Consider the following 18,890-nt stretch of genomic DNA (forward strand, 5'->3'; position numbering starts at 1 on the left):
TCTTAAAACACTCTACAATGAGCCTCTGATTAAGCATACTTAGTTGCTTGATTGTTTGCAACTCTCGACCAAGACTAGCTGGAATTTGTAGTTGCTTCAGCAGCCTTTTGCCCAGGCCACTTAGAATCGCCCATACAGCTAACACAATAACTGGTATTCATGTCATATGTAATGGAAACAAAGGAAGTAAAGAACGGTCATGCTTGAGACATCCTTATTGCCCAAACAGCATATATAGAGCCAAATTTAGTTTGACATCTTTGTTTAACATTGCAAGTAATACTCCAAGAGAAAAATTTGTGTGGTTGGCTCATTTTTGAGTCTAAGAACAGGAAGGCAGACATGTACCAGTGTTCAATTAGGCATGCAAGAAGAAGGCGTAATTTCCCAACTTACAAGTACATTTGAGGTTCTGATCACATCTGCTTGGTGTTTGTCATTGCAGCGAAGTTATTGGGCCATCAATTGGAGGTGTCCTGTTGGACTTGATTGGCTTTCCTTGGGCCAGCACACTTGTAGCAGCAGGATCTTTGCTGACTGTAAGTTTACTTGTGCTTCTGCAAGATTGCATCTGCTAAATGACATCTGCTGTTTTTATTGGGATGTTTCCGGTTTTCACACGCTGCAATCATGAGGTCATTACTTAAGTGGCAACCTGTCCAGCACATTGACACTCATGTTTCAAGACTAGCATTATATTAAGAAGGGATAGAAAGTTGGGCGAGTTGGTACGGTAACATATTCTTGGTTTGTAGCGCGAAATGACACACACACAGACAAGAAGAAGACAGGACAAACGCTCGTCCAGTCTTCTTCTAGTCTGTGTGTGTGTGACACTTTGTGCTACAAAGCAAGAGTATTTCAGGGACAAGACGAAGTGCGTCATCCCGTCTCATCTTTTGTACTACTCCTAAACATGAATGCCACACCCAGCTTGCTGTCATTCCACATTACAATTTTGCTATTGCTCTTGAAGCTTCAAGCACATGCAATGTATGTTGTACACAAAATATTGTTGAAGGATACATCTAGAGGTCAAGCAAGTCTGTGACATAACGTAGGTGGTACATGCATGCTGGTCAGCCTGCAAGCTAGACTGACAGCCGAGTTAATGTGGTGCAGATGTATCATCAGTTGTGAGTGAAAAATAAATTGCTCTGTTAAGGAGTTTTGTTAAGGAGTTTTTAAGGAGTTAAGGACCTAAAGCTTGGTACATAGGCACAGGGTGTCAAACCGAAACTTTTTCGGATTCAGTTCAGGTTCAGTTCAGTTTCAGGCTCACAGTTTTCGGTTTAGTTCAGGTTCAGCTCCAGGACAAAGATTATGACGGTTCAGACCAGTTTCAAGCTTTGTAAACCGGTTCATTCGGGTACAAAAATGAGTTTGAAGAAAAATAATACATTCGCGTGCCTCATTTTCCGCAAAAATGCACAGTCATTTGGTGAGACAAGTTCGCTTGGGCCAAAACTACTGTGAACCATTTTTTTTTGTATGGGCATCAACTTTAAACAAATTAATCACAAAAATGAGGTGCCATGCTTTGTTGTATATAGGCATGTCGGATTTGTAGTTCGTAGGCACTTCAGGGCACCCTGTGAGACCATCAAATGCATTTTTCCAATGCGATTTTCACGATGTGTGGAGGAGCCCTTGTAAACAAACCCTACACCAAAAAGCTACCCTCCATTTATTGAGTTTTGAGCAGGTCACCTTAAAATATACTATAATTAGTGATTGCTTCTGCATTTGAGGTACCATGGTGTAGTTTCAGGGTCAGCAGTTATATAATAGGGAAAAATAAGCAAAACCAAAACATTTTGTGCCAGTACTCCACGAAAGCTGCTCACACTTCACATTTTCCTGCAAGAAATGAATATGCCTCATCTAATGTTTAACTGACCATGCATTATGCATTTATTTTTGTCAAAATGAAAGAAGGCACCTGATTAGAAAAGAACATATAATGTAATTTCACAAAAGTGAGCAATCACAACCGATCAAACTTTACAAATACTTTCTGAATCAATAAATTTAATAGCTAGAATATTTATAGGAGTCAAATAAGTAACCTAGTGAAAACACCCTACAAAAATGTAATACTTTAACTAACTAAAAAAAAATTGTATAAGTAATCATTTAATGTTCTCGATGCTGACAAATGAGAAAAAGTAATAAAACAGCAAACCTGCTCGACTTTGCAGAATTGCATCTTAATTTCCAGCAAACCTGTTTTTTTGTTGTTGTTTTGTTTTTTAGCAGTTGCATTAACAACTTCAGCTGAGCATGTAATTCAAGCACATACTTTAAAATGTTGCTGCCATGTGACCCTATTTCACTGAAACGTTGCCCCCTATTTTCTCTGAATATGGAATTGCTGCCATTTGGTTCTCCCAAAGCAGCTTTTGTAAGGGTTTTGTATAACGCTTCTAAAGAGGCATAAAAAAGAAGGATATCAATTTTCACTTAGGCCCTAATATGCCCCTCCCTCCATTTCCTCTAAATACAACTTAGTGCATGAGGTAGTTCTTTCAGGACACTGTGAAAACATGCACATAACATTTCCGAGCTCTTCTTCAGTCGAACTAACTGCTTCACTGTAGTATAAAAAGCAGATATGTAGTGCGGACAGTGAGCAGAACTCAGTACATTGTGTGATATTTTTTAGTAAAGCTGACTGCCGGCCTAGTTGGTATATGTTCATAGCTGGAAGCTGAGCCTGGAAAAAAAGACAGGACAAGAAAGACAACTGGACAGGTGCTCATTAGGCTGAACCAGCTCATTAGGTCCAGCTGTTGCTCTTGTCCAGCCTTGTTTTCGTGCTCAGTTCTTGGCTATCACATTTTTATGGACATAAGTAGATGATCTCGGACGAATACAACTTTAATAGCATTTCATTATGATGCATGTTCCATCCCGACTTTCTTCGGAAACAAAAGGTAATGCCATCTAAATGCTAAGGGAGAGGTTACAATTACACAAATTTCCGAATTCAGGCAAGCACTGCTAAACAAAGTCCTCTCTCCCTCTTACTTCATTAAGTTGTCAACGTCTGCACTTTGCTGTGCAAAATTTCTACGACGCCACAGTCGTGCTGTAGAAGTAACGACAGTCACTGAAGGTGCAGTACAAACTGCAACACATGTATCAGACTGCACAGCTAGTTCAGTACTGTTATAAATACAGCTGATGACCTGAGCACAAACAGTGTTCTCCATGATGATGCAGCATCAGCAACAGTCTGTCTAGACAATGCATGCCGACCACGCATACTGTTCAGCGAGCTAGTGAGATCATTGTGGCGAGCTCCATGACATTTCCTAAAGCAACACACCACGCACTGCACCAAATTGACGTAAGGAGCGATGTCTGCTGACCTTGTGCTGGGTCTGTGGTCAAACCAGCTCGGAATGGTTCCTGCAAGAAGTTTAGGTTTGATTCCAAGATGGCAGAAAAAATACCGGTTCAGTTCAGTTCCATTCGACATCCTTCATATGCATTCTGCCTTGATCAGAATGAGGTTGCCTTCGCCAAGAATTAAGACCACACGAGCACAACGCCATAGTCACCGAGTCGACGGGTATAGAAACATAATTGGAAGTTAGAGGATCAGATAGAGTCGTATGGAGATCATCACATGTAGAATAAGTAGTATTGTTGAAGTAGGACTGGAATATATGTACGTTTATGAAAGGGCTTTGTCAAACTGCAGTGGAGTAGTGCTGGCGGCATTGAAGACCCTCTTACAGACTGAATTCTTCCGTTACAGGCCTTCATAGCAACCCTTTACTGGTGTTGCGCATCTCGTAATGAACCAGAGTCATTTTGGTATGATGGCCAAGCTTCATCACACGGCAGTTCTGAAGACAGTAGCAGTGTTGTTTCTGAACCACTCGGAGAGACAACAGCACTTCTTGGGAAAAAGAAGAAAGATTTGCATTACAATTCTCTTTAGCCTATTCCAAGGCACAAGTCACCTGCAACAGCATAAAGAACAACGAAGCTGAGTGACTGCTTGTCACAGAAGATTAATTCCTATATATAGAATGTACTGTTGATAAGGGAGCTATGTATAGATGGTTTTTCTAGTTACAGTGCTGCCTGGTTTGCACTGAAACCTAGCATAGAAGTTGCATTTCATTGTGCATTTTGTTTAACACCATTTTTGGATGCAGTACCTGCTTGTTTGCTTCTGAATAAGTGAGACAAGAACAGTCGTGGCGACGCTGGAGTGAAAAAGCAGTTCTTTCTGCGGAAGCAATCGAGATGTTTTCCATCCTAGAAAGGCAACCCACCTGCCACAGAGGAAAAACAATGAGAAGTTGCTCTACCCTGTTGCTTAATGGTGGCATCGGTCTAAATTCCGAGAAAAAGATCTACACTTTTTATGGCAGCATCACATATGTGCAATTTCTAAATACCCTAGACCAAAATGGCAAGTACAGCATCAAAATATGTTATAAACAAAATGCACAATTGTATGCCACCTCTGTGTAAAGTTTAAGCACAAATAAGGCGGTTGTTTAGTCAGTAAATCCATTGATCATGGCTCCTTTATCAATACAATGTTAAGCAGCTTACATAAGGAAGGAAAGAAAGGAAAAGACACCATTGCCGGAAGGCAAACCTGCATGAACAGTTTGGGTTGTACTTAAAAAGGAAGTTCATAGGCAACCTGCAAATGATGCAAACAAGCAGACAACGTCAGCCTAAGTGGATAAGTGTACTTGTACATGTATCAGTATACTAGTGACAAGATTTCCAGTGTCTTTGGCATTACTTGCAGTTCTGCCACGTCGTCGTTTTCTTAAGCAGTGCATCTTTTTTTAAATGTAATAGTGTGAAACCAAATGTGCAGTGTGTATCAAAATATTGTGTCACTGCTGTCTGCCATTTTTCATTCGGCGAAAGTTTCAATTTTGGGATTTTAGAGAATATTGTTGTAGTGTTGTCTCAGTATAAGCATGTATTGCATGTTTTGTCAAGAAATTTTAGGAATTTAATGTAATAAAGTGGATAGTTAGAAGCTTATTTTATGATATGTGAACAAAAAGATATACATGAACAAGAAACTTCCTATGCAGCTGTTGTGAAATCCTGTTGTGCTTTTGTTGTTGAGAATGTATGTTTTACTGTAATTGTGTGCATATTGCACAAGATATGTATTTACAGACACTTTTGCATCAATATTTGCTGGACAAGAGCCCAAAAGTAAGGCAATGGCTACAGTGGGGAGGTGCTTAGTATCAACTCCTTTTTTTCTGTACGATTGCACTGTTAGAGCTTTAAGATTTAAATAATTGCAATGTTAAGCTTTCTACTAACCTAGAATTTTCAGATTTTTAACTGTGTACTGTGTCAACTTGGCTAAGGTTACATTTAGATGGCTGCATGCAAATATGCTGTGTGAAGCCTTGAATGAAATGCATGAAAGCACCTAGATTCTTCAGTTTTCCACAGCTGATATATTGTGAGGGAGGTCCATAAATAGAACAAATGCCTAGCCTTTGCTCAGGTAGCAATATGTATTCATACGTTTTATAGAGAACTAGATTGTGATGTGTCATGCGTATTGGTTAAATGTAACCAGACATTAAAAAAAAAGGAGGAAGTGCGTAGGTCAATGAGACCAAGGGCATATTGTTTGCATTTGTATTGAGCAAATTAGAAAATATTTTGTGTGCTTATTTAGTTACTTTGATTAGGTGAACTACATATTTTAAATCGTTATAAAGGGAACTATCTGTATTTGAAAAAGCTGTAGAGTGTTCAGAATCACCGAATGCAGTTGTTCTAGTCAAGTTACCCTTTGTGTTGTTTCTTGCAGTCTCTGATGAAAGCTTATGAAATTGTTGGCAACTCTTCCCAAGCTTACGGGTAGTGGATTAGTGGAGCTTGCAAATTGCAACAGTCACTGGTATTAATGGTTGTTGAGAATGCACATGTGACAGGAGTATGGCCTTTCTGAAGTATCATGCAGAATAAGAATAACCTCGCTGGGCCTTTTTTTTTTTTTCCATAAAATCTGCTTTCGTAACCCACAGTCGAAGTTGTGGGCAACTTCACTACTGTGTACATCTCTTTTTGCATAATATATCATATATTCAAGAACCAAGCTTGCCACACCAACACATACGCTCCACTTTCTTCCTACATGAAGCAGCTTCAGACTAGAACTACCTGTGTGCTTTCATTATCAGCAATCATGACCATACTTAATTCAAAACAGCCATTTTTAACATTGTGTAAAGTAACACACAACGCATCTCTGTAGAGTTGAATATGCCCCGATAGTATTTCAATAAATAAAATGAATACAAGAATAAGGACGTCACTGTGCACTTATGCACCAAAATCGTAGCCAATTCCTTTATCTATTTATGAAGCTGTGCTACCTGCCACAAGGAAATAATATGCCTCAGCACCCAAAGTAAGTCGCAGAGCTTCGTCGGCAACTTTGACATGAAGTTGGAAAGAAACCACAGCCTTAACTGATAAGCCGTAAATGAGCAATAAAAGCCAGGCAAAACACTCTTGTCCACTTCTTTTGCATGCTTAGGCTGTTCTTTGAAAAACTGAGAACACTGCAACTCAAGCATGCAAGCACCAACTGATGGTCTAGTAAGCTCATGATTACATGGAAGGGAGCACTACTGGACGAGATGATGAGCACACAGATATAGTGCCATGTAGGCGTGCTCTTGTTTCAGCCAGTCTGTTACCAATTTTATTTTTCAGTCAACCAAGCGATACAGAAACATTCTTAATGCATTCGCTTTATTTTTAGCCGAGAAAAGGTCGCTTATAATGCAACCTCATGAAGGAAGAAAAATTTAAAACCAAGTGCCTACAAAAGCTACTCCGGATTTCTCAAAACCACAACTAGCATTACACCACTTGTGATGTCTAACCACAAGGTATCGCATCTTTACAAAATTCTAAGTGAAGCCTTGTGACATTTGACACAATCTTAAATCAACCTCGAACAAAATCTATGATGTCATTTCATTAACTGCATGCACTAGCTCTGTATCACTGCAGAGCAGTCAGTGTACAAGCAGATGCAAACTTTCATTTCACGACCATTTGCTGGCATCTCTAAAGCTATTGTGCAGAGCATGCGTTCATGCAAATGCCTCTTTTGGCAATTTTCAGAGTGACATCGATGTACATCGCATGTGCATCCATCACCAAGTAGTCCTCCGATTACACCTTACTAAAAAAATCTCGTTTGCAGGGATTCTCATCTACACCCGTGAGCAAAGCTACACTAATCGGGGACTACTCTGTGATAAAGCATTTTCTTCGCTGCGTATGCATGCGACTTCAGATCGACTACTACTTGCACAGTTTGCACTACTTCCACAACTTACCATTACAGTTTCCAGTACACCAGTCAATTTAAGTTTGTGCATCTCAGTTGGGAATAAATTTTGTTTTTTTTTGCCTTGCCGTCGGTCTGCATACTTTTGTTCATACACACTTGGCGACATCCTGCCAAGAGCTGCTCGTAATGTACACGTGGGTGCCACAGGCATTATAAATGTGTGCCGATTACAAATGCATTACCTATGCTTGCCATTGAAGTGTGTTTGTACGCAATAGCCATGATTCTCACAATATTTCCAGAAGTTTCAACACAAGATAGCAGCATATGCCTGCTTCTGAGCTAGCAACTGCAGATTATACACATTAACATTCCATTCGAAGTAATAAAAGAAATGCTAGATTAACTTCATCATGACTGTGGTGGTAATTTTGACAGTGAATTAATATTCTTCATTAATAAAAACTCTTTGCAGTACCATAGCAATAAACTGCAGCCTATGGTCTTCAGTGCCTCAGTTTTACTCAAACTAATTAGAGTTGGAGCTTTGCAAGGCAATTTAATCCTGCTCCGTACCTCTTCAGCTAGACTTGTTGAATAAATTTCACATTCCTGAGGCACGCCAGCACCAGAGGGAAGCGAGAGGGTTCAACTGTGGATTATACTTTTCACTACCTTTGGCTATTCAATGTTAGCATAATTCTAGGCACACTATATTCCACTTCATACTTGGCAGGCAATGCCGCTCAAGCTACAAAAATAGTATGGTCATAGAAGTCCCGCGCCACGTTTCCCGCAGTACAGCTGTTTTTGATCAGCAACGCTTTGTATGGAATTACTACTTTAATATATAACAATTACCTTGCAGACTTAAAATTACGTCAAATCACGTATTTTTGCACCTTTGTTCAGCCGGTATGCAACATACTATGTTTTGGTCACGTGTGCACGCGGTGCGCTGTGGCCACTCGTTGCAGAAATTTGACGCGTTGCTCACTCAGTAGTAAATAGGTTCGGATGACATAAAAGCACAGGATTTAACGCTACGCTGATGTACATAATGCATATCCATGTGTTTCTTTCATATGTAATGTGCTATTTTTTGGTCAGGAATGTGAGCAGTGTGAGATGTCTCTTAAAAGCCTTTGCCCTGTTGCCTGGTACGTATCAAAGTATACAACTTTTCTGTGCCTTTTCCACTGATAGAATGCAGACACCACATAGCTCAGATTCAAATTTTATGACCTTATGCAGAGCACCAGACTACTACAGATGCTGTACTAGTGCAACAATTGCTTGCATGTCTGGAAAGTCATTGCTGCAGAATATCACTGATACACAAACGGTATCAACAGTTTTGTGGTTTGTACCTATGAACAGTGATACTGCGTGCTTTCTCAAATAACATGGCATTTCCAAGTGTGTTCCGTTATGAATGTGTCAGTGAGGTTATATTATATTAAAAGACAAGCCATAATGGTTTCAAGTTGATTTCCAAACAATGAGACACCTATTGCTGGGTTAATTTATTATACCCACATTATGAGAATATAAAGCGCAAGCAAACTGCTTGACAAAGCTGTGGAGAAAATACAAAGATCAAAGTCATTTATCACATACCGTAGCATATAAAATTGTATATTAAAGAGGACCGCACCTCAGAAGGAAGAAAAGAGTGTACATTCATGGTAGAAGTATAAAAACAAGTGTCATACACACAAAGTTCACTAAAAGGTATAAAAACAATAATTAAATGTGGCATAGCATATTTGAACTACACAGACCAGAAGGAAAATACTTTTTTTCTTAAAGACAACACAAATGAGGCCGAGTCGGCCTTGCTGTGAAATGGCACCAAGCGCTACAGCCAAAAAATTTTACAAGATATTTTATCAGAGATTAAAAATGCCAATCTATAAAAGTGACATTAAACCCAGGATGCCAGGCTGTAAGAAGCAACTGTGCACAATTTAGGAACCATGCAGTGAACTGCAGGAATAAAATTTTTTTGACGGGCTTAAGTGACCAAAGCTCAAGTAAAATATAGACTTACAATAACTCAAACTCAGATAATTAGAAATGTAAATTGCAGCAGCCCATAAACTTTTCTATTTGCCCCCCTACAGTTGGATTTAATTTATTTGCTAGCCTCATACATGTAACTCAAACTTCATGCTTAAGTATAAGCAATCTACTAACAGTGCAGTTTTTGCGGTTAAACGACTAAAGGAATATACTGAAAGTTAAAATAGGCCTCATAAAACAATTTTGTCCAGAAATCTCAGATGGTGACAAGAGTATCAATCTACAGTTCAGACAAACAAGCTACAAAAACTGTTAAAAAAAAAAAATGCAGTTGACTTATTGACAAACCTATTTTGCACTGTTGATATAACATTTTGTGCTTCCAAGCCTATACTTATTTGGTATTCCACAGAGGTAGCATAAAACTTGTTTTCAATACATTTCTGTTTGTACAGAAAATTGTGGTTTCATCTTGAGTCAAATTTTATTCAATTTCAAAAGTAATTAAGTTTTCTGTCAACTTCAACAGAATCACATGTCCTGGAGAGTCCGAATCAATCTCAATCGATTGAAAGACAAAATATCTTTTTATAGACCGGTAACAGGCTTAAAACAAAAACCTTATTCTGATTTACATTCCTGCAGAGATAATCTCCAAGGGCTAATCTAAAGTACCGCACTCTTTAAACCTCTGTGTTATTTTCTACAGAAGAATGTAGCATCATAATACAGCTACAAACGGCCATAGCTGTAAAAATTATTCTTGAATGATTCTACTTGCTTTCAAGAAATAGCTGCTAGCAAAGCTCACTATATTTTTGTATTGTTTGGTTATGAAGTCATTTGTGACTTTAATGCAAGATAAGAAAAACCTCAATATAATGAAGTCTTATCTGACAAAAATACCATTTCTATAATCAATATTGCTAATAAGTGCACATGCAGATATTAGCGGGAAAGAAATCTCAACTGAAAGAAACGGAAGCATGATGCCTCTAGGCCAGAAAAGAACCTCATGTAAATTTTATGGCCTGTCAGCGGCTCCTCATGCTGATACATGGCACAAGAACAATACTAATAAACATGCTTTACAACATCATTAACATACAACAGTGCAATCGGTATGATCACACGCAATTGGCTTGTCAGCTATAGGCCAGCCAAGCCAAGGCGTTAGTCGAAGCACGCATGCATGCCCAGAATGTGCTATTTCAAGTTGCTGTTTGCTTGGTATTTGACATCTCTGTTACCACGATACATGTATTCAGAGCTTTCAGTAAACAAATATTTGTTTCGCTGTAATTGGTATTGTTTCGAATCCTGCATTCTCAGTTTCATTTATATTATATTGAAATAAAGCACAGCCAACCGAATTTTATATTTACTTTGTTATATTCAATAATATGTTATATTAAGGTCAGGCTGTAGTCAGTTGCTAATAGTGTAGGCAGATGATGAGGAAAGGGTGTTAAGAGAGCAGGTTATCAATGTGCCTGAACTTTGTTATCATACTAGAACAGGCTCTACCGCACCTTCTGCACCAGACAAGCAGGCCATGTTCCTTAGAGATTGCCTCTGTTTCAATGGGCAGAACATCCTGCTCCATTCCACAAATGACAACAATGTAAGCCACAAGTACCGGCATAAAGAAACATACTAAATGAGAAACATGACAAAAGATATCCTTAAGATGTAAATTGGCACCAAAGTTGCAACAAGGAGCGGGAACCAACATTCATCAGTGACCTCTGATCACGCCCACTGATGATTGGAGTGGGCATCACAAGTTTCACTGGAATGGAACACCCACCCAAAGACTGCTTTATCTCAGCATCTCTCACAGTTCATGCACTCGGCCGGTGAGGAGAGCTACGAAGATTTCATATTTTATACAAGTGCTGGTCATAGACACGTGAGCAACTTGCCCATGGCTTAGCTGCGAAATGACGAAGCAAAGTGCCACACCCACCTGCCAGTTCATTTAGTCAGTAGACTTGCCAAAATGAGAATTACATTCCACTCTAGACTGCTAGCATCAGTAGTTTTCCAACTTAGCAGAGCAGACTGTAAACATTGAGCTAAAACTGTCTGGTAACAAACATCACAACTTCATTCACACAGTTGAAGTTGAGTGGAAGTTTTAATTCTCCCCCTCACATACAAAAAATATGCGTCGTATTTATATATATATATATATATATATATATATATATATATATATATATATATATATTTGTATAGATGTAACTTCCCTATTATATTTATTTCCCACCCCTCTTGCCTTTTCCAAACAGGGCTATGTACAGGCAATATAAAGTATGCCCCGCTATGTTAGTATTTCCCACTAAGTGATGAAAACTGCTCACAGAAACGACCAGCTCTCATGTTTGCAACATGCAGATCACTTTCACATTCTGGATCTCTAAGCACTCTGGATTTTAGAGCTATGAGGTGTGAGCTTGACCACCAGGATTCGTGCCACATGACAATTTGCAGGAAAAAAACAAAATTAGGCATGGTGCTTCTCACAGTTACACTACATTTGTCATGGGAACTCTTCGGTTGCAAACTATAGCAAGCAAAAGTGAGAAAAATGTGTCCGTTACTACATCTAACAAGAAGGGGGAAAAAAAACTTTCTGGTCACCTGTTAACAAGCGACCTCCTAAATATGGGACACGTTCCACGAGCTCCTCTGACATGAACAGGAATTCCACATGCTACCATCTAGCTTAACCGAAAATGAAATCACTCAACTGTTGGCATTTACCTTTTCTTTTTAAGTTTCAGCACAACAGAACCGTATACAGCACACTTTGGGCTCTTAGTGTCAAAAGCACTTTTCAAACACATCACACCCAAAAAGTCCAGTCAGTCAATGTTAAGTAGACACTGCTAAACAAAACTTTTACTGCCTAACCGAAAATCCACGAGTAACTGCCTGTCATATAAGTCAAAAATACATGATCCAAGTGACCAGTGTCAGATGCTAGCATTATGCAAGTGATCAGACTTAGAAACTGCTCTAAAACTGGAGTGCCTAGACATGGATGTGAGTTTTTTTTTTATACCAAAACACACAAAACACTAACACAAGTGGCATTCCTTCTTCAACAACAAGAAAGAGTAACCTGTCTGCAGTTACCAGCTGCTGCAAAAATTGGCGTACTACTGAGATGCTCTGCAATGGCCACACAAGCATAGGTTACCTAGCATATTGGCAAATAAAAGTGCTTTGTCATTTAGCAATACTTTGGCACTAAATCTGGGTGTTGCAAAAACAATTCTAAAAGCCACTTGGGCAATTACAACTATAACCACTTTTTCACATGCAGTACACTGCCAAAGGACATTGCTTCTCTTTTTATCATATGGTTTAAACAGTCCCTCTTAGTGGACACCAAAGAACTGGATTACTATGCATGAGTTGAATCATTCATCTTTATAACAGAGATTTCAATATCAAAAACCTAAAAAAAAAACGAAAGTGAGGGACGATCAACAAATTTGGCAACTTTGCAAAGCCCCACAGCCAATGGAAGCACACAGATGTACAGACATTAAACAATTAAAACAATGATGCCTGCAACACCAAGAGTAAAAAGGTAGCTTATGCACGAAAGAACGGAAAAAAAAACACAGCTCAGAACCAGCACCAATGATTTCACCATGCCAGCCAGAAGAAAGCGGCTTGGCAATAGAACCAGCTTTGCTGTTCTACAAATAAGAGCAGCAGCATCCAAAATCAATAAAACAATCAGTTGCTGTATACAAATATATGTATGAAATAAAGCCCAAAGTAAGCGAGCCTGGCTCTGGAACATAATGTGCCAACAAGACAAATTAATCTCAACATAATTAAAGACAATGTGGCCTTCGTGGTGCTATCTTCGAGAAAAACAAACAAAAAACACCACAACATTCAGAATGCCTGTCAATACATAAGGCTAATGGGCCAACAAATCTCACTATGACATAACCGCACGCAAGCATAACACCTCATTCCATGGAAGCTGCATTGACGCAGCACAGTACAATGCCAAGCCACCCAGCGTTAAGTGCAATGCAAATATTCAATCGGTGCCCCATAAGAAATGGCATCCACCAGCAGCAATAATGTACCACATCCTGACAACACTGAGAAATGTTGCAGCGGGACGAGAGGTAAACGTGCAGAACGCTTTAAAACTAGGAAAATAAATCGCAGCTAGGCTATAGCCAAGCACAACATTCAGATATGCATATGAAATTAAGCATAAAAGGACGTAAACAAACAGCCAAAGCTTACGTTTTTAGATTCGTTGTTGTATGTACACATCGGGTGCACGAGTTCTCTTGAGAAGCCACATGTAGCCAGAGTACTAACAAGTTTCAGGTCACAATTCTGGCATGCTGCGCACAACCTTAAGTATGATACTGTAACCTACCCCCTCTCCCCGGAAGTTATGTCTATAACTGCACTCCCCATTTATGCAATCACACATCCAGCAAAAACCTGCATCACTCTTTCAGTGCCAGATATATACAGTGTTATGAACAAGCCACCAATTTTAATATTACCAGACTTTCAAAAATGAGACCAAACATGCCATCTCCACAAGGAATGTTGTGGCAGAAGCAGCAAATGTAAACTACAAAAATTGTAGCTGCCAATGGGGTGACCCACGCCATAGAAACAAAACACATGTCGATCTGTCTCACATTAACCATTATTTACAGCTTGGGCTAAGGAAAGAGACCAGTAGCACGTCACCTACAATTATCTGATAACACCAACACCCAAAGCACCAAGTAGCAAGTTAGTGGAATTTCAGCAAGGATTACTGTCCACAACACTTTGAAACTTCCTTCTGTTTTAATTCCTTGTTTTTTTCACCCTAAGTCAGACTTGATTTAATTTGTGCAGTGACAGCGCGTATGCGACTAGTCAATATTGCTATTATCAGTTATTTAACACTGCCTTCAATCATAACAATTCGTGCAATGCCCTTGAATACACCAATTGGTACAGTATCCTTCCTGTGAGACAGGGGATATTACTTTTTATTTTTATTTTTTTCTTAAGCAGCCTGAATCAAGGCCATGCAAATTAATTATGAAATAAAAGAACGTGTCAAGTATGAGCTGCAACACATGATGTACAGCTGCTTCAAAACAGGAGTGGCCAATACCGATCAAGTTTTGTCAGCAATGGTGTGAGAAAACTTGGCAAAATCTTGCCAAATGCTAAACACATTTCACTTTTTCTTATTCACCAATTACCCGGTGCCTTGCATGCTGCTGACTTCTCTTTACCATTCCTTTGCACTTAATCTTTAAGTGTTTCTCTGCAATGTCTCCCATCAACTCAATGCAAAAATGTGTGACATAATGCATGTTGCCACTGGCTCGTTCTAGAGGTCACACAAACTTAAGATAACACTTTAACATTCTGTGCGACTTCAAAAGAATTACATCACTGAAATTACAACGCAACTTTCAATGACAAACGCCCATGCACTTTCTACCACTGACAGCACTGTAAGCCTGAGGAACCCAACCCAGCATATTGAACTTGCCATAGGAAGAAACGCTCACCAAGAGTTGTGGTGAGTGCCATATACTGTTTAACCATATCATAAAAGATGCCAAGATGATTTTTGGTGAGATGCACAATTTGTGAAGGCCATGGCTACAGGAGAACCTGTGCCAAAAGTGCAGCTAACATCAGAGCTGGAAGGGGGGCAAAAGCTTGTTAGAAACTGAAGTAGGTGCATACTTTCTGCTTCTTTAGCAATGATAGCATAAAGCCATGAAATACCATTATGTAGCTGCGAACGTCAGCTGGACAAAGTGAGGACCATCACTCAAGAACCTCTTCATTCTGTACTGCACTATCACTTCACTTGAGCATTGTAGAAAAAGATGAAGCACTCTAGACACACATTTGCCACACACAGAGTGATTGTGCATAGAGAAATAAGATGTGGAGCAGAATAAAGCCATTCATAAACATTGTCACACTAACAGTGCACAACAAAAGCCGTACTTCAGACACCCAGCAAGACAAAACACGATTTTTGAGTGTTATACGATGCAGCTTATGTTAGCAAGTAGAAATACAAGGATAGTATCCAAAATCAAGCTTTCGAAAATAAATCTTGCACTCACTGCTGGAATTCTAAAGTTTTACAACACAAGGCTATGAAAGCATTCCAACCACTCATCATTTCATGCCAACACCCATCCTTAAAAAGAGTGCGTATGTCACAACAGTCACGTCTCCTTTCGAGTCCTTTGTATAAAATGATGCTCAAAGATCGTCATCCCCAATGCCTTCAAACGCGTCATTCTCCATGGTTGCCTTTGGAGATGTGATCCCACTGTTGCGTTTAGGGTCCTGGAAGAGATAAAAACCAAATATGCTGTCTACATGCATAAAACTAGTGTTGTAGGTTTGTTATGCATTATGCTAACGATCAAATGCTATCGCAGACACACGTGTAGCAGCTAAACCTCTAAGTACATCCACTTGTTAGTGCGTTTCAATATTCTGCACAAATTGTGTGCAGATGGCCTTAAACAGACAAAACTACACCATGTCTTTCTTTCTTCTTTTTTTTTCTTTCTTTTAGTAAGAAGTTTTATCCCTAAGGCTCACTAGCTTTTCTTTGCAAAATTAAACTACCGTAAAGACGTGCACGGTGTGTAGAAAGTACAAAACAGTAACACATGACTATTGCTATAGCTTGATTCAGATAAGCTGGGTTTGCTGCTTGCTTTACAGGAATGTGGCACTTCTCATGTTAAAAGGCAATGCTCCATGCAGGGTTCACATTTACAATGTAGCGATAGCAGATGTTCACAAAAATGTACCACAAATTATTTTCTAAGGAGTAGAGTCTGCACACTTTCTGTGTCATGAGGTGCATTAAAATTATTCATAACAATACGCACATATAAAAAAATGCTAATGAAAAAAGAAAGGCACCTGAAATGACAAAATTTTCTGTTTAATAAAGTCGAACCTTTTTTTTTATTGTTCTTTTGGTAACCCTCACAATGATGCATAACAATAAGCATAGCGACGTATAATTTCTGCCTCTTTGATAGAAACCTGCTGTGGTTTTTGAGCTAAAGAACTGGAAGAAGCCTAGCAATTTGCACACTGAGCTTCCATGAGCTTCCATTTCTGCTCTCTTATCCCATTAGTGCTAAGTATAATGTCCTCTAGCCTACTCTTCTATTTTGCGCAGACCAGTTGCGGTAGAGCTTAAACAATAGCACAGCTGTGATGCCCCGCTGTGACTGCAACAGAACATGCTTCATAATTGTGTTTGGCACTGATAAGCTGCATGAGACAGTCTAGCAAACATTGATCTGCCCCAATACTGCTGTTCATCTGCTTCATCACTGCTAAGCTTACACATCTAAATAAGAGCATGCTTCCATTTCTTTGAACTTGCACACATTACTTTTTTTTTTCAGGAAATATAATGAAAATGATGAATCGCAAGTTAAGGCCGACTTACACTGTGCTTTCGAGTGGTCTCCCTTGTCCTAGATTTGCCATCCTCTCGCTAAAAGCACAAAGACACAAGATGCTGAAATTTTAGCACTAGCAAAATTGACTCATACAAAAGGAGACAACTGTTGAACACAGCTAACAAAGCAATTTAGGCTTGGCAGTATGAGAAGCCATTGCACGTAACTACACATTACAGTACAGCAAAGACATATTACAATACAGTCCACTCACAATGACAATGAATGCACTGTACTAGTCCTCTACAATGACAGCAAGGCTAAGGAATGCAAGAAAAACAGCCCTACATAACTGTGGGACTGTGTAATCGCTTTCAGCAGCACTGTGCAAACACCATGACTTCCACTGTGTAGTAATTCGAAAGAGGCCCAAGTACAGCTGCACGGAGCAGTGTCAAGATACTGCCATTTCTGTCTGGCCTTAGTAATCATGATGCCATATCTTTCACCACACATCTCTCCCAAGAGTGCCGGAAAGGAGATAAGTCACAACAAGAGATAGGTGTATGTTGCTGAGTAAACTGTGCAACCTTGTGCTCTACACATAATCTTACGTTTGACCACAGGCTGATAAAGAGAATGCAGGAATGGAATGTGACAGTGATAAGATTATCCATTGTGTGCATCGCGTAAACACTTCATTCTGGTTCTTTCTAATGGCTAGTACTGTACTTATTTGAATATAAGAAGAAGTTTTTTCCCCAGAATTCTTAGCCTCAAGTCCCTCCCCTTCCCGCCCACCCTTACATGCGAGCGTGATAGATTCAGTTAGTGCTTCAATATACCAGTGCCATCGCCACATTTCCAGCAATCCAGATTCTAGATGGCAGCAAAAATTATAGCAACTAATAAGCCTTGGAAGATGAGGCAATACTGTATTTTTGTGCGTATAACTTGCATCGGGAATTCAAAAAGTTTAACAGTAAAGCTAGCATGTGAATTACACGTGAATTTGAAATTTCACCTTCAGGTGCGACTTCACAGCAATGCCAATTTTTCCGTATGGCATGACTTCCCAGCAATGCATGCTGCACTGCCGTAGAGCTACACCAAAAGGTAAAATTCGTGCTGCCATGAAATCCCACTTCAAAGTGAAATTCGCATTTAACCCGCACCAATTATTCTGGTTACTCTGGAGGCTCCAGATTACTTGGTATTTTGGGCAATCCCTGCTGAATCTAAATAATCTGTAGGACACTCTACATCACTTTATATTAGTGTGCATACTTAAGTTCTTTTTCTCTGGTATCCCAACTGGCATCCTCGCCTTATAATGCTGACCACCTTGTAATCAAATAAATATGCTAAATGTGAGAATACAGCAGCTGGGCCAGAAAGTCTGGGAGCCCCTGGTCTAGAAGAACGTTTTCAGAAGCAAACGTAATCACTTAGTACCTACACTAGCCACAACTTTTCCTAGAACTTATCCAGATCAAAATTTGGTTCAGGAGCTTACAATAATACCCCCCCCCCCCTAAATCTTATTAAAATTATGCCAGTGCTTTAAAAACATTTTATCTTGCACCATATTTCACCTTTAAAGAAAGCCACAAGGATAAGTGTAAAAATGTCTCAGTCTTGCTTTCTAACTCGTCAATTTTCAAAAAGCTTTTGAGTTGAAATCACTTATTGCTTCCCCAAAATGTTATTCCAAGTACCACCACCGACTCCCAACTGCAACATAATCTTAGAGCAAATAAACAAATAAGCAGTAAATCCATTAATAAGTACAGTTTACCTTTATGCTGAGGCAAAAATCAACAACATACGAAATAATGTCTCACTCTACACAGCTAATATCGTTCTTTCCTGAACAATTGCTCGACACTAGCCTCACAAGCACTCAACGCCGTTGTCGTCATCATAATCATTATCACCATCATGTTTGTGCCTTGCGCAGTGTAGAACCTCATTCATTCACTTTCATTCATTCATTCATTCATTCATTCATTCATTCATTCATTCATTCATTCATTCACGGAACAACAAAACACTTAAGATTTAGGCCGCTACACCAC

At 39.3% G+C, this 18,890-nt stretch overlaps 2 protein-coding genes across 8 annotated transcripts in view; one reads left to right on the forward strand and one right to left on the reverse strand.

Annotated features, from left to right (window-relative positions):
* LOC135898897 (MFS-type transporter SLC18B1-like) overlaps positions 1-7,449 on the forward strand; it is a 29,842-nt gene extending 22,393 nt beyond the window's left edge. For all 4 annotated transcript variants that reach the window (XM_065428105.2, XM_065428108.2, XM_065428107.2 and 1 more), the window contains exons 13-14: positions 446-539; positions 3,767-7,449. In XM_065428105.2, coding sequence (XP_065284177.1) covers positions 446-539; positions 3,767-3,952 — 280 coding nt within the window. In that variant the 3' untranslated portion in view covers positions 3,953-7,449. The remainder of the gene's footprint in view (positions 1-445; positions 540-3,766) is intronic.
* Positions 7,450-11,684: 4,235 nt separating this feature from the next.
* The window catches only part of LOC135898898 (sorting nexin-17-like), a 33,059-nt gene continuing 25,853 nt past the window's right edge, over positions 11,685-18,890 (reverse strand). For all 4 annotated transcript variants that reach the window (XM_065428113.1, XM_065428112.2, XM_065428110.1 and 1 more), the window contains exons 12-13: positions 16,860-16,907; positions 11,685-15,727 (exon numbers count right to left, since the gene is read on the reverse strand). In XM_065428113.1, coding sequence (XP_065284185.1) covers positions 15,641-15,727; positions 16,860-16,907 — 135 coding nt within the window. In that variant the 3' untranslated portion in view covers positions 11,685-15,640. The remainder of the gene's footprint in view (positions 15,728-16,859; positions 16,908-18,890) is intronic.

This window comes from Dermacentor albipictus, unplaced genomic scaffold (genome assembly GCF_038994185.2).
Source record: "Dermacentor albipictus isolate Rhodes 1998 colony unplaced genomic scaffold, USDA_Dalb.pri_finalv2 scaffold_23, whole genome shotgun sequence".
NCBI classification, from domain to species: Eukaryota; Metazoa; Arthropoda; class Arachnida; order Ixodida; family Ixodidae; genus Dermacentor; species Dermacentor albipictus.